Here is a 14,219-nt window from a genome sequence, read left to right on the forward strand (position 1 = left end):
TGTTAGGTTAATTGTGATTATAATTCAAGTGATCGCCAATAATAGTTTGTTTGTGCATTAAATTCAACCAACATAGATTAAACAGGTTTAGGGTTAATCCTATTGATTGCATGCTAATCAGAAAGCGCACATGAATACGAGCAGAATAAAGTAGAGGCCTATTATTAGGGCATGTTCAATCTCTTTTAGGTTGGATTTGTACCTTCATCCCCGAACCCTTATTTGGTTCATGACCTTATGGAGTTGACGATCTCTTGGATCGTTAAGGGGTGTAACCTTCACCTCGTGAACGGTTTACAAGTTCCTTAAAAACTTGTTGGCGACTCTTTTGCTCTATCTTCTTCCCTTTTGGACGCCACCGTACTTTAGTGTATGATCACAATGGGGTTCAAGCTAGTGGGATTTTAAAGGCTTGAAACTATTCCCTACAATTACCTTTATATTTTATCGAAGTCAAGCAACTTGTATGATGAAGTGCACTCAAAACATAGTTTGTTGCATAATTGATTAATTACCGTTATATTTTATTACAACATACCAAAAAACATAGTATACTTATTTGATTATTTATTTATTATTTTTTATACTTGTAACACATTATTAAAATCATTTTTTTAGGTAAAAGTTACACTATTTCCTAACACTATATCTTAACCTCATTTAAACTGTATTAAGTTATGTAAAACCCACTTTTATTAAATACGGTAAAAAAAAAGTGTATATCGCAATTATTAAAAAACGAAGAAAGTGATAATGAACTATTTTAAATATCCATGAATCAACTCGTTCCAACTTCAAAACTTTGGAGGTGGTTTGAGGTCCTTGAGGATCGATCCCCTTAGAGCATCGACAACAATAAGCTATAAAGTTGTGGCTTTGTTTGTCCGCTCAAACTTCTAAAGCTACAAGCCTACAACTATTTTATTCCCTAATCAGTGAGCTAAGACTTTATATACTTTGTAGTTTTGATGGGAAAGATGGATAAATGTTACAAAAAGCTTTCAAGTCGGAGTGAGGACACAAAAATTAGCCAAATTGTTTTGATTTTTGGAATCATCATCTTGCACGAACTGTTTAGGTTGTATTCTATTCACTTATCTATACTCTTATTACAACTTACTCGTACTTGAATGTACGTGAATTTATTAGACTTTATTAAAACTTATTTTAATTGTAATTTATACTTTGATAAGTAACCCTTATCAAAACTATATTTTTGATGAATTGAATTTATTTAAAATCAACTAAATTTATTGCATCTGAAATAAATTAAAATAAGATACTCCTTCCATCTCAAATTATTCGCAACAATTTGACTTTTTGCACTATTCACACATCTTCCTTGACCATATTTTTTAACTATTAAATAAAAGTCAATGTAATCATGTAAAATGTAGTTAGATCTATTTTAATGTATAATTTCTTAATATAAATTCTTTATAAATTATAATATACAATAAAAGATATCAATGGTCAAGTATGTAAATCAACAAACGCGTTCAGTCAAAATATTACGTCGTACAAAGTAAATTGGAAATGAGGGAGTAGCATATTCTCTACCGACTTTTAGGGGTGAAAGTAATTTGGATAAAAACCGAAAACCGAACCAATCCAAACCGAATAAGCAATTTGGTTTGGTTTTTTTCGGTTTTCGGATTGGATCGGTTTGAAAAAATAGAAACCGAAATATTTCGGTGTGGATTCGGTTTTGGAATTCGAAAAACCGAAAACCGAACACCGAACTAGCCCATTTTATGACATATATATATCCAAAACCCTAGATCTTTTCGTCCCCTCTTTTCCCATTTCCCTTTCACAGTTTCACTTTCCCTCACCAAAACCCTAGATTTTCCCTCTTCTCTCCCTCACCACCTCACTCCGTCCGTCCACCACTAGTCCGGTACTTCGGTATCTCACCGCCGCTCAACGCTCACCAATCACCACCACGTTCTGATTCAGTCAAAGGTAAGAATACCTTCTCTTTTCAGATTTCACTTCTCTTTTCCTGCTTCTCTTCGATTTTGCGAATTTGATGTTTTGTTATGTTCGAAATGGTAATATTCCTTTGTGAATTGGTGAATTTGATGTTTTATAGTTCGAATTGGTGAATTTTCCTTTGTCCAATTGTCCCTAGATTTCCTTTATTTTGTTCGAAAACTTCGAATTGGTGATAGATTGATCGTTTGGTGATATTTGATGTTCGAATTGGTGATAGATTGATTGTTTTGTGATAATTAATGTTCACCCATAGCCTCTGTTTGATATGTTTTAATAACAACAATTATTATATGATGTTTTTTTTCAATATTTCATATATATTATGTAACTTGTTTTTTTTGTTTCTGTTGTTAGTTGAGAAATTTGACACAATTGGTGGTGGTCAAAATAACCAAGACTTGGTTGAGCTTGATTGAACGGTTGAAGAGTTGAAGCTGCCAGCCAATTAAGCTACTGCCATGGTTTCATTAAGGTGCTGCCAATTGAATTAAGTTTGCTGCTGTTGGACTGTTATTTCATTTTTAAGATTTCTATTATGTCTGTAATTTTATTCTAATGGCTGGAATGTTTTTTTTTTAATAATTATGCTATTACTTAATGTGACAAATATTAGTCTTAAAGACTTTAGTTTTTTCTTAAAAATTTGTTCAGGAAACGTACAAAATTTAGGCCTTTAAAATGACTAAAACAATAGGCCCAAATAAAAGCCCAAATTTAAGGCCCAAAATGACAGCCCAAAAAAATTCGATTTGGATTAGATTCATTTTTCAAAACCGAATTATTTCGGTTTGGATTGGATTGGATTGAATCCAAATTCGGTTTGGATTCGGTTTCAAAAATCTGAAACCGAAATAATTCGGTTTGGATTCGGTTTGGAGTAAAATCCAAACCGAATACCGAACTTTCACCCCTACCGACTTTAATCGTGCATGCATGTTGTTAGAATTTAAAAAAGAAGAGTCCGACAAAACTTCTCACAACACTCCGACACTTAAAAAAGCCAACGTCGCTAGTTTTCTCTAAACCCCGTACCTCTCTGACATTTCCCCCTTAACCAAGATCCAACACCCTCTCTCCTCCCACACGGGTACACGTGCCACACACTTTCTCTCAAATCTCTCCACACGTGCCACCACCCTGCAATAACCCAATAACTCTCCTCTCCATGCACACAACACAATCACAAAATCACAAATACCACCATTATTCCTCCTTTAAAACCGCTTCTGGTATTCCGGCCTCCTTTTCCGGTTTTCCGGCACCTATAATCCTCTCTAACAGCTTCTGGAACTTTCTAGAGAGTTGAAAATGGAGTCGATTCTTGCAAGAGCGTTGGAATACACGCTTAAATATTGGTTGAAATCTTTCACCAGAGATCAGTTCAAGCTTCAAGGCCGTACTGTTCAGCTCTCCAATTTAGGTTTACATTTTTGTTATTTTACTGTTGATTTGTTTATTTTAGCAAATGAATCGAATTTTGGTTTTGTGATTAGTTGAATTATGCTGTAGCATGATTTTCGAGGTAGAATTGCGATTTATTTTGGATTTAATTGCGTGATTTCGATGAAATTTGTGGAATTTTTGATTTGAATTTTGATGATTTTTTTTTTCTTCCTAAAAATGTAGATATTGATGGAGATGCGCTACATTCGAGCCTCGGATTGCCCCCGGCGATTACTGTTACTACAGCCAAATTAGGGAAATTGGAAATCGTGGTACGTAATTCGGTCTCGGTTTTTGTTTGGTTGAATTGTTGATTTGATGGACATTTTGAATAGGAGGTAGTAATCTTATGCTTCATATATATATGTAAATGTGTAATAATTGTTGATTGGAAGGACATTTGATGGGAATGTAGTTATAGTAGTGGTTGATGCAGACAATAGTAAGGTTGTGTGATAAAGTGGAGATTTTCTTCGAATTATAATGATTAAGACTTGAGATTTCGTTGTTTTGAGTGTAGCTACCATCGGTAAGCAATGTGCAAGTAGAGCCAATTGTTGTGCAAATAGATAGACTTGACTTGGTTCTTGAAGAGAATGCGGATGCTGATACGAGTCAGAGTTCCAGCAGGTATGATCATTGCTTTATCGATTTTGAACTGAAAGGAGTCTGGTTTTGTAATGGACTATGTATATAGGTTGTTTTTGTAAATTATCCGGGAGTATGATTTGGGAAGTGTTTTTGCAGTTCTCAATCCGCTAGTAGTACAGGAAGAGGGAGCGGTTATGGATTCGCTGATAAGGTGAACTTGATTATTTTTCCCCCCTTTCTGTTTCGGCCTTGCCATTATCATTTCAAAAGACTTTTTTGCAAAATATGAGTTCAAATAAGGGCTATAGAGTTAAAATGACAACTTTAAATATATTTAAATAAATTTAGGTAAATTCAATGAAGTTCAAATGAGGGTTTACTGGTAAAAAGATAAAGTATAACATGTGTTGTGGACTTGTGGAGATAAGATAAAACCATAGTTTGTTTTATCTTATGTTGGAAATGAACATAGCTTAGACTCTTAGAGTTCTTATATGTGAGTTTTGTTATTATTGCTTTTCTCTTGATTCTAGCTGTTACGTTTTTGACTTTTGTCTCATCCTGTCACATGTTATTGAGAGAGCATTTTAAGCTTAAGCTATTATTTGAGTTTTTTTTTTTTTTTTTTTTTTTTTTTTTTTTTTTTTTTTTTTTTTTGGGTTGGAGTCCAGTTGCGTTGAGGCATCTTTGATTAATATTAAGAATCTTTTGTTCTTCATTCCGTGTTATGGCAAGTTGGCAACCTGACTATCCTTAACATAAGTTTAATTACTGTGTATATTCTGCAAATCTGCATTCATCAATTAAATGTAGCTACTTTGATGTAAAAACGTTAAGTTAAAGTTAGCCATGCTTTTAGTATTGTAACATATAATAGTGATCCATTTTTTTTTAAAAAATGGTGGAACTATAAGTGATGGTTTCCCGTTCAGTATTCAGACTTCCATATTGATGTTGACAAGGTTGTTATATTTTTTATATAATTTAGTCCCTACTATTTAGTATTTACATTAATGGACAGGGATACTTCCATCTGGCAATTTTTCCTTTTCTTCTTCAATTGAATTTTAGTGCTTGTTTTAGTTAGTGAACTTAGCTGCAGGCCTGCAGGCTGCAGCCAAGTAAACTAAGGTACTACTTTGGTGAGCTTAATAGCTCAAGAAACATATGAAACTAGATAGAAACCTTCATCGCCTAATCCACTGTCACCTGTCTTTTTTTTTTTTTGACACTGTCACCTGTCTTTTTTTTTTTTTGACACTGTCACCTGTCTTTAAACTTTGCAAGAATATATCAGGGATCAACAGGAATGCAGAGTGATGGAATGTCCTGATAAAAAATGACTCCGTAGCTTTTATTATTTATTCCTAATATCAAATAGGTGCCTAAGGTAAAATAAATAGTTAGGGTTGTCAATGTCTTTTGGGCTCAGGCCCTTTCCTTCTTAATGTTTTTCAATTATCCTTTCTTTTCTCTCTGAGGCCGTGTGACGGTTGTCTGAGAAGGGATTGAAATGGGTAAACAGGAAAATTTGTATTCCGAATTTTAGATATTCTTGTCTCTGCATTTTTTGGTTCTTTTCCTTCAACTGTCTCTATCATCATGCTTTGTTGTGCATGCTTCTGGTGGACCAAGATTTATGTGTCATAAATTAATTGTTTAAGGGACTCAATTTCTACATTGAGTCATTGTGGCATAGTGAATATATTGACTATGGTCCCTTGTTGCCAAAACGGATACAAGCAAGATAAAGCGAAAATAATAAACAAAAAGACACAAATTGTAAGCAGTTGATTAATGATGCTTTAGCTCTATGTTACTTGGATTCGGGTACCCATGTCCGACTCGGCTATTTTGTGAAAAAATTCCATGATTTTGAACTAAATGTTAAGTGTCCGGGTGTCGTACCCATGTCCGAATGTCGAGGGTCCGACACGGGTACGTAAGGTGAAATGAAGAGTCCGAGTAACATAGTTTAGCTACATCCATGTAGAGTAGAGGAAGTTTTATTGATCTTGAGGATAAGCTGATTACAAATTATGCTGAGTTATGAATTAGGGTGTTTATATATTACTTTTGAAACTGAAAAGTGAAAATAAAAGGCCTTTAAAAAATGCCTAAACGGAAAACATATTCCATAATAATGATAGACTGAGTTAAGGCATATTCCAATACCTATTAGCCATACCAACAAGTACAATGCTGTTTATATCGTATCTGACTATCTTTGCTGCATCAGATTGCAGATGGGATGACAATAGAAGTACAGACTGTAAATCTTCTACTTGAAACTCGAGGAGGTGGTCGTCGCCAAGGTGGAGCAACATGGTAACATCAACCTTTTGACTGTAGTACAATCATCAATTACTTTTCTTTAGTATGATTGGATATTAAAGATCAAGCTGCATTAAACTTTTACCTTCTAGCTGATTGCTGTATATTGTTGTCATTGTCATTATTATGTTTTGTAGGACACCTCCTATGGCATCTATTACTATGCGTAACCTTGTACTTTACACCACCAATGAAAACTGGGAGGTTCGTATACTAGTAATGGTTTCCTCTGTTGATTTTCTTGCCTAAAGCAAATGTTCAAGTAAAACGTTATTTTTCTGGCAGGTTGTAAATCTTAAAGAAGCAAGGGATTTCTCGAGCAACAAGGATTACATCTATGTTTTCAAAGTAATTGTGTTGCTGTTTTTTATTTTTAGGTTTAGGACTTCTTGTTATATTCATTATAATAGTCCTGAATTGTCTTTTTAGTGGTAACTATCAAAGTGTCCTTGTTTTATTTTAATTCATAAATCACCTGTCCTTGAATGCTATGTTAATCGGACACGGCTAATATCGCAAAGTGTCTGTGTCGACATTTCATGGACACGGACACATGACATGTGTCCGATCCTTCACTATGCACTCGGACACTTCCATTAGGAGAGGAGAGGAAAAAATAGAAGAAACATGAAAGAAAAATATGTCTTGTTCGAAAACCACCATTAATATATAGAAAATGGAGATTAGAAGATTGCCATTTATTTGATGAATTTACCGAGGAAAGAATTAAGATAAAAAAATAGGGGTAGACATAATGAAAAATTTAAAGCTTTTGTAATATATAATTTATTTATATAAATTTAAGTGTCATATTGACGTGTCCCCATACCCGTGTCCTAAAATTTTGGAACTTGCTGAATCGGACACTTCGACATGTATCTGTGTCCGACACCTGTTCCCGAGTCCATGTAACGTAGCTTGAATGTATAAATACTTCCTCATTTCCAAATTAGTTGACGTGTATTCCTTTTTGGGTAGTTTCTTTTTAATTTACGCGCTTCTATTTTATTAGGAAATTTTTATATGTTAAAATGTCAATTTTACCCTTATTATTTTCTCTAACTCATCTTCTCTCTCCTACCTTTACCATAAGAGGCCCTCTGAATTTTCACTCTTACATTATCATCTTCCCCACTCCATCGCCGCCGCCACCACCACCACCACTTCATCTCTCTCCTCTCTTTCTGGTACACACCCAATTTTCTGGCGAAACACTTTACCTGAACATCTCCTCCACCCACTACTTCCAAGCTCTCACGGTCTTACCTTTGGCTGTTTAATGGTTGACAACAAGAGCTCTGCCATTGTTGCAGTGGTCAAATATGAGAACGGAGGAAAACTTGGAAGAAAATGAAGTGATAAACCTTAGTTTTAATAGCCAATACCCCTTTCTCTTCATTGAGCGAAATGGGACATGCTTTCCACAACATTTGAACCTGAAGACACTAAAACTTCTAATACCCAAAATTTTTGTATCCAACCGCGCTGGAGTTAGGTGGTTTTAGGTAGATTAGTTGGTGTCTTAGATGGTTGTAGCGGGGAGACTTAAGTAAGGAGGGAAGATGAGAGAAGATTAGTGGTGAGAAGGTGGATGGAGGTGAGGTGTCTGATGAGTAATGGAGGTGGTAATGCAGTCCCTGCAGTGGGCTCAAGAGGCTGCTTGTTTATTGTCAACTGGGCGTGCACCATGTCAAGGTAAGGTCCTTAGGTGGGTTAGGTTGGATAAGGGGTAGGGATTGGTAAGGGCATTTATTTTTCTTTCTCACTTTTCCTTAATATTTGTGCCAAAATTAAATGTTTCAACTAATTTGGAACGGAGGAAGTATCAATATGTCATGCATGATTTTATCTCAATATCTCTTTACTTTTCTGCCAGAAACTTGAATGGGGATCTCTGTCCATCGATCTTCTTCCTCATCCTGACATGTTTATGGATGGCCGTGTTCAAGAGGGGGCAAACAAGAGAGATGATGATGGAGCAAAACGTTTATTCTTTGGCGGCGAGCGCTTTCTTGAGGGGATATCGGGACAGGCTTATGTATGGTTTCATGTTTCATTTGACTTGGCATGTATCTGCAAATGGTGTTTCTACAATGTTAATTCATCAATTACTTTGTTTTCCCATCAGATAACAGTACAGAGGACACAGCTTAACGACCCTTTGGGGCTTGAGGCCAGGTTGCATATAACTGAAGCTGTTTGTCCTGCTTTGAGTGAACCAGGTTAGGGATACACATACACACACAGATGTTATTCCATCCTGATATGTTCTCTGTAGTTACCTACTGTTCTGTTTACCAGGACTCCGAGCTCTTCTTCGCTTCTTAACAGGACTGTATGTATGCCTTAATAGAGGAGATGTGGATCCAAGGGCACAACAGGTTTGGCCTGACCTCTTATTTTAGATAGAATTTATTGGTGTCTAGCTGATATTAAGGCTATTTTGTGTATCTTCAGCGATCTACAGAAGCAGCTGGCCGTTCATTAGTCTCGATTGTTGTTGACCATGTTTTTCTCTGCATTAGAGACACGGGTCAGTCCCATTCAGAATTTTCTAACCTTTTTCTTTCCCTTTATTTTCTACTTTCAATTCTGGTGTAACTGTAGAATAATGGTTGTTGTTGGCATTTTAGTAATACAAAACCTTGACCCCCCCCCCCCCCAAAAAAAAAAAAAGATCTTATCTGACATTTGCTGACTATATAGTTTTCTTGCAGAATTCAGGCTTGAACTTCTGATGCAGTCTCTCTGCTTTTCTCGGGTATGGTCTTGTCTTAGTCTGTAGTCTGTATCCTTGTGGAATACTATATTTAGTCTAATGGCTCAAATCTTCAATTCTTGCAAAATATATTCAAGTGATTGCAAGTTTCAGATCTCCAAATTGATTTGCTTTTTTTCTTTTTCTTTTTCTTTTTGTGCGACTTTCTGTACATTATGTGGTTTGTATTGTTTCCATAATAAGATTATACTTGTGCCAATTCAAGGAATGAATGGGAAGCAAATATAGATTGTGCAACTGAAGTCATATCAATTATTTCCATAGTTCACAAGCCTGCTCCCTCCCTTGTTTGGCTAAAAGATTTAATATCTGATTTCTTTATAGAGTGACAACATATTTTGTTGGCTTTACCCATGTTTGATTCAAAGTTTGTCATCCGGAAATCCTTTACCTATAGGGATTAATGCTTTTTATTGCACATGCGAATTCAGAAGGGGACATCAAAGTCGCATATGCTTAGTACTGGCATACCTAGCCACCTCTGCTCTATTTGGGAATTCCTGACTTTCTTATACATGTTTGTCTTTAATTGTGAATCTACCAGAATTAGGGAGTTAGGGACTACTCCCTCCGTCCCATAATACTTGGGACGTTGGGGTGGATACGTAGTTTAAGAAAACTACAAGTGGGTCCATTTAAAACATTTGTTTATTATATAAAAGATTTTCTTTTGTATTTTTATATTTAAAGAAAACAACAAGTGAGGGTTAGGTGGGGGTAGTGAGGAGAGAGAAAATATGAGAAAAATATTATTTTATTAGTAGTCCCATACCATATTTAGTAACGTGTCAAGTATTGTGGGACAGACGAAAATGGGAACCGTGTCAAGTATTGTGGGACGGAGGTAGTATTAGTTTATGTGAGTTGGGTAAGTTGGTTGTGAAAAGAATTTGTGACCCTTACGTTGAAGCTAGTTCTGGTGAAAAAGGGAGAAGCCAACTGCCATGTGAAACTACTTTTGATTTGCAGTAGCATTGTTGTGATATTGGGTACACTGAGTCTTGGAGACGTTACACTTTGTTAAATATTGCACATTGATTAGACATTTCTAAATTATGCTTCTAAATCATAGGATTGGGGATTTGAACATATTTATAATTTTATATCAACATCTCATAACCATATTAAAAACCCTAGAAGACTTAGGGCCTGTTCTCTCAGATTTTTTTTTCCAGTTTAGTTTAGTTCAGTTCAGCTCAGCTCTAATAAGTTCAGTTCAATTCTTATCTTATCTTATCTTAATTTCCTTCTCTCATAAAATATTAAGTTCAGCTGAGCTCTAATAAGTTAAGTTAGCTGAGCTCAGTCCAATCAATTAGAACAGGCCCTTAGTAAACACTTCCTATGTTCTTTTATTACTATAACTATGAAACTTTTGCACTATTCACACACTCTCCTTGACAGTTTGACAATTAACCTTGATTTATATGCAAGGAAAATAGTCACGTGGGATATTTTTAGATTCGTCTTGGTCTGTATTTCTCCGAATATCAATTAACGATATTCATAGATATTTAAAGATATTTAAGGTTAGGTTTATGCTTTGGGTAGCGTTATCCCCATGTGTTGCACTAATAAAAGAATGGAGGAAGAATATGCTTCAGCTTAGTCTGTTAAGGATCAACTTTTTTTAAAAAAATTCTCCATCTAAATTTCTGCAATTTCTATTCTGTCTCCTGCTTCATCACTCAGCCAGTTGGATTTTTCTTTATTCTTTGCTTCTTTCTCTGCCGCGTTTTTTGATGCCTTGCATATATTACCTGCCATTCAAGTGTCTTCTCCATTTTATACCCTCACTGAGCGTTCGTTGGAAAAATGACATTAGAAGCAGACTTACAGCTTGAATGGATTCTTGCACTCTGTTTGTAGTAGTTCTAAATCAAGAGTAGCTTAGTATAATAAGTCCGTAGTAGATTTACTTTCTTATTAATCCCCGTTTACTGGCCTGTTTATTTTACATTGCAAATTGTATCCAGGAAATATTTGGTATACTTTCTTGTGGCTTCTGCTAATTTTGTTCCTATTTATGTCAGGCAAGTGTATCTGATGGAGAAAAAGCCAAAAACTTGACACAAGTTATGATTGGTGGACTTTTTCTGAGGTGAACTTTATATCTAACCTATCATTAGTCTACCTTCCTCTGTCATCCCTGGTTTTGCATAATCTTCATATGTATGTATCTGGACTTGTGCGTCACACAATAACTCGTAGTAAATTTGGTCTCTGAATTATTTAATTTGGATTTCAGGTTGGTTAAATATTAGCTTGGGTGCCTGTTGCCTAATCCATTCATTGCCTACGTTTTTTTGTGCTAAGCTAACTTCATGTGAATTATCTCCCGTTTATTAATTAGCGGGAACCAAGCAGCAGTGGCATATCAAATCAATTTTAGCTAAAATTTCTAGTTTTTGCACCTTTCTGATTGCTTTGACTATTTCATTAGGCTTCCAAGTCTTTTGAACTTGATAAAATAAAAATAAAGTTACTAGGGCTAGGTATGTGAGGGTGTGTGGTGTAGCATAGGGTATAGGGAGGGACCTTTATTTAATTATCGTGGGGGGGGGGGGGGCGGGGGGAGGGTGTTTGGAATTGAGAAATGGGCCTGGGGCAGTCCCCCTGTTATGAACTCTTTTGAGTTTGCTATTTCTCATTCTCTCTCTCTCTCTCTTTTTAAATGCTACTATTACTATTGTCTTCTTTTCTATTGCATGGTAAACTGTTTATCGTACTTAATTATGATGTTTTCAATCACTTCCCCCCCTTTCTTTTCAACAACTGTATTAGGAGTGCTTCTTTAGTAATCACTTTACTTTCAGTTGATTGAATCATTATATCTCTCTCAAAATGGGGGTCAAATATTTGACTTTTAACATTGTGTGTGTATGTGCGCTCGTGTGTGTGTGTGTGTGCGTGCGTGTGTGTGTTTGTGAGATTCGCCGGTAGCTTGTCAAGCAGAAAATATTTTTGTTCATTGGAAAACTATTGATGCTCATACCCATTTCATACACAAGTCTGGGTACACTGCTATCATTCCTAGTCTTGCGCTCCGGCCTGTTAGATAAATAAATCTCATTTATTTCCGATGAACATAAAGTCACAGTCTTTTTGATACGACCTCTAAGATTTATTATACATTGGGTGGTTATTTAAACAATTATACTTTGCTAAACGTAGATGATCTTTAAATTGTTGTAGGAGCAAAGGACATTGAATTTTCTTACTGGTAATTGACGTTAGAGACAGAGGGCAGCATTAGGGTTTTGCTTTTACGGTTTTAATATAATGGTTATTTAAAAAGAGAGATTTGTCATTAATTGTAAAATTGGCCGTTGAAGTCTAGTGTCTATGTAGATTTGTTTAGCACCTGTATTAATTTGCTATTGCTCACGCCTCACCTAAGGTTGAAGGTTTGGTTCCATAATTCTTTGTAATTTTTTTTTTTTTTATTTTTTTTTTTTTTATTTTTTTTAATACAAACTAGTCTATTATGATATTAAACCTTTCAATTTCATGTTGGACAGTGGACATACATTATATTGCTTTGGTAGTTTGCATCAAAGTGGCAATTTTAGTCATAATTTTTAATATGAGTAATTGTTTTATTTGCACTGAATAATATCTGATGTTCTTGTTCATCATGCAGGGATACATTTTCTCAACCTCCATGCACTTTAATCCAACCATCAATGCAGGCGTTAGCAAATGATTATCAGCATATTCCTAATTTTGGTACAGCTGTTCTGTTTCTTTTTCCTTATAACAATTATTAGCTAAATGATCTGAGTTATGTATTTTGAACTTTAGAATAGCTTTTAATGCTTACACAGTTACACTTATGTGCTAACTTACTTCTATATATATATGTATAGGAAATTTTGCAATATACCACCTTTTATAACCAATTTTTTTGCAAGAAACCACCTTATATTTGTTTTTTTTTTTTTTTTTTTTTTTTTTTTGTTTTTTTTGCAAAGACACACCTTAATTAAATTTTTTTTTGCAACGCCACACCTTTGGCCGGAAAATAGGGTTTGACCCTGTATTCCAGTGTTGATCCGAACACGTTCATGTCACGTGACATCTTTAAGTCAAAGCCTATGGCTGATAAGCAATTCTGGAATATTATGTCTGGAAAAGAAAAAAAAAAAAAATTTGTATAACAAATGCGCAGTATTTATAAAAATAAAGCACTCTCAAAAAAGAAATTTTTTGGAAACTCCCTTACCCCTTAGTTTTGCTTCAGCCTGCACCTCATCCTTGTACTCTCATTGATTATACTTAACACTGGATATGCTATGGATGGATGATGAACCTCTTGTCAAGAGTTGGCTGCTAGCAAGCTCTGGTGGCCCTTCCTGATGGGTTATGCAGTAGTGAAGGTTTGGAGGTTGGCCATAGGGGGAGCTTTCTAGATTCTTTTACCTTGATTTGAATGAGAAAAACTTTCTACCAGTAAATTCTATTTTGTATTTTTAATATTTTTTATAGTGAGTGTTACAATAAAGTTTTACTAGTTGCAGACTTGCAGCCTTTGCACTGTGGATCTAAATTTAACTAGTCAATGGAAGTGTTTTGGCAGTTTCTAGATTCTTTTACCTTGATTTGAATGAGAAAAACTTTCTACCAGTAATTCTATTTTGTCTTTTTAATATTTTTTATGAGTGTTACAATAAAGTTTCACTAGTTGCAGACATGCAGCCTTTGAACTGTAGATCTAAATTTAACTAGTCAATGGAAGTGTTTTGGCAGTTTCTTGACTTGGTTTGTCTGAAGAATCTGTATTTTGGTGGAAATTAAATCTCATTAGTCATTAAAGTCTATTTTTTTCTCTATTTTTTGGACAGCAATGGACTTCTCTCCCCCAATATACCCGCTGGGAGATAAATATTGGCAAGCAAATGAGGCTGCCTCTTTTATAAGTATCCATTCTCTGCAGGTGACGCCCTCGCCAGCTCCTCCACTGTTTGCTTCACAGACAGTAATATCTTGTCTGCCTCTTCTGGTATGTTGCGATTTTTATTACATATTTACATCTCTAGGCTTTTTGGAGTTGATTATTTTTCTGATTTCTAAA

At 35.2% G+C, this 14,219-nt stretch overlaps 1 protein-coding gene across 3 annotated transcripts in view; it reads left to right on the top strand.

Annotated features, from left to right (window-relative positions):
• Positions 1–2,909: 2,909 nt before the first annotated feature.
• The window catches only part of LOC110723732, a 30,775-nt gene continuing 19,465 nt past the window's right edge, over positions 2,910–14,219 (top strand). For 2 of the 3 annotated variants that reach the window (XM_021903102.1, XM_021903101.1), the window contains exons 1-15: positions 2,910–3,418; positions 3,625–3,713; positions 3,962–4,071; positions 4,189–4,243; positions 6,272–6,360; positions 6,504–6,570; positions 6,652–6,714; positions 8,243–8,404; positions 8,495–8,588; positions 8,668–8,747; positions 8,824–8,899; positions 9,084–9,127; positions 11,179–11,246; positions 12,789–12,874; positions 13,990–14,147. In XM_021903102.1, coding sequence (XP_021758794.1) covers positions 3,307–3,418; positions 3,625–3,713; positions 3,962–4,071; positions 4,189–4,243; positions 6,272–6,360; positions 6,504–6,570; positions 6,652–6,714; positions 8,243–8,404; positions 8,495–8,588; positions 8,668–8,747; positions 8,824–8,899; positions 9,084–9,127; positions 11,179–11,246; positions 12,789–12,874; positions 13,990–14,147 — 1,353 coding nt within the window. In that variant the 5' untranslated portion in view covers positions 2,910–3,306. Of the gene's footprint in view, positions 3,419–3,624; positions 3,714–3,961; positions 4,072–4,188; positions 4,244–6,271; positions 6,361–6,503; positions 6,571–6,651; positions 6,715–6,751; positions 8,062–8,242; positions 8,405–8,494; positions 8,589–8,667; positions 8,748–8,823; positions 8,900–9,083; positions 9,128–11,178; positions 11,247–12,788; positions 12,875–13,989; positions 14,148–14,219 lie in introns of those variants that run through there. The other variant, XM_021903103.1, reaches the window with a different exon arrangement.

This window comes from Chenopodium quinoa, unplaced genomic scaffold, assembly GCF_001683475.1.
Source record: "Chenopodium quinoa cultivar QQ74 unplaced genomic scaffold, ASM168347v1, whole genome shotgun sequence".
NCBI classification, from domain to species: Eukaryota; Viridiplantae; Streptophyta; class Magnoliopsida; order Caryophyllales; family Amaranthaceae; genus Chenopodium; species Chenopodium quinoa.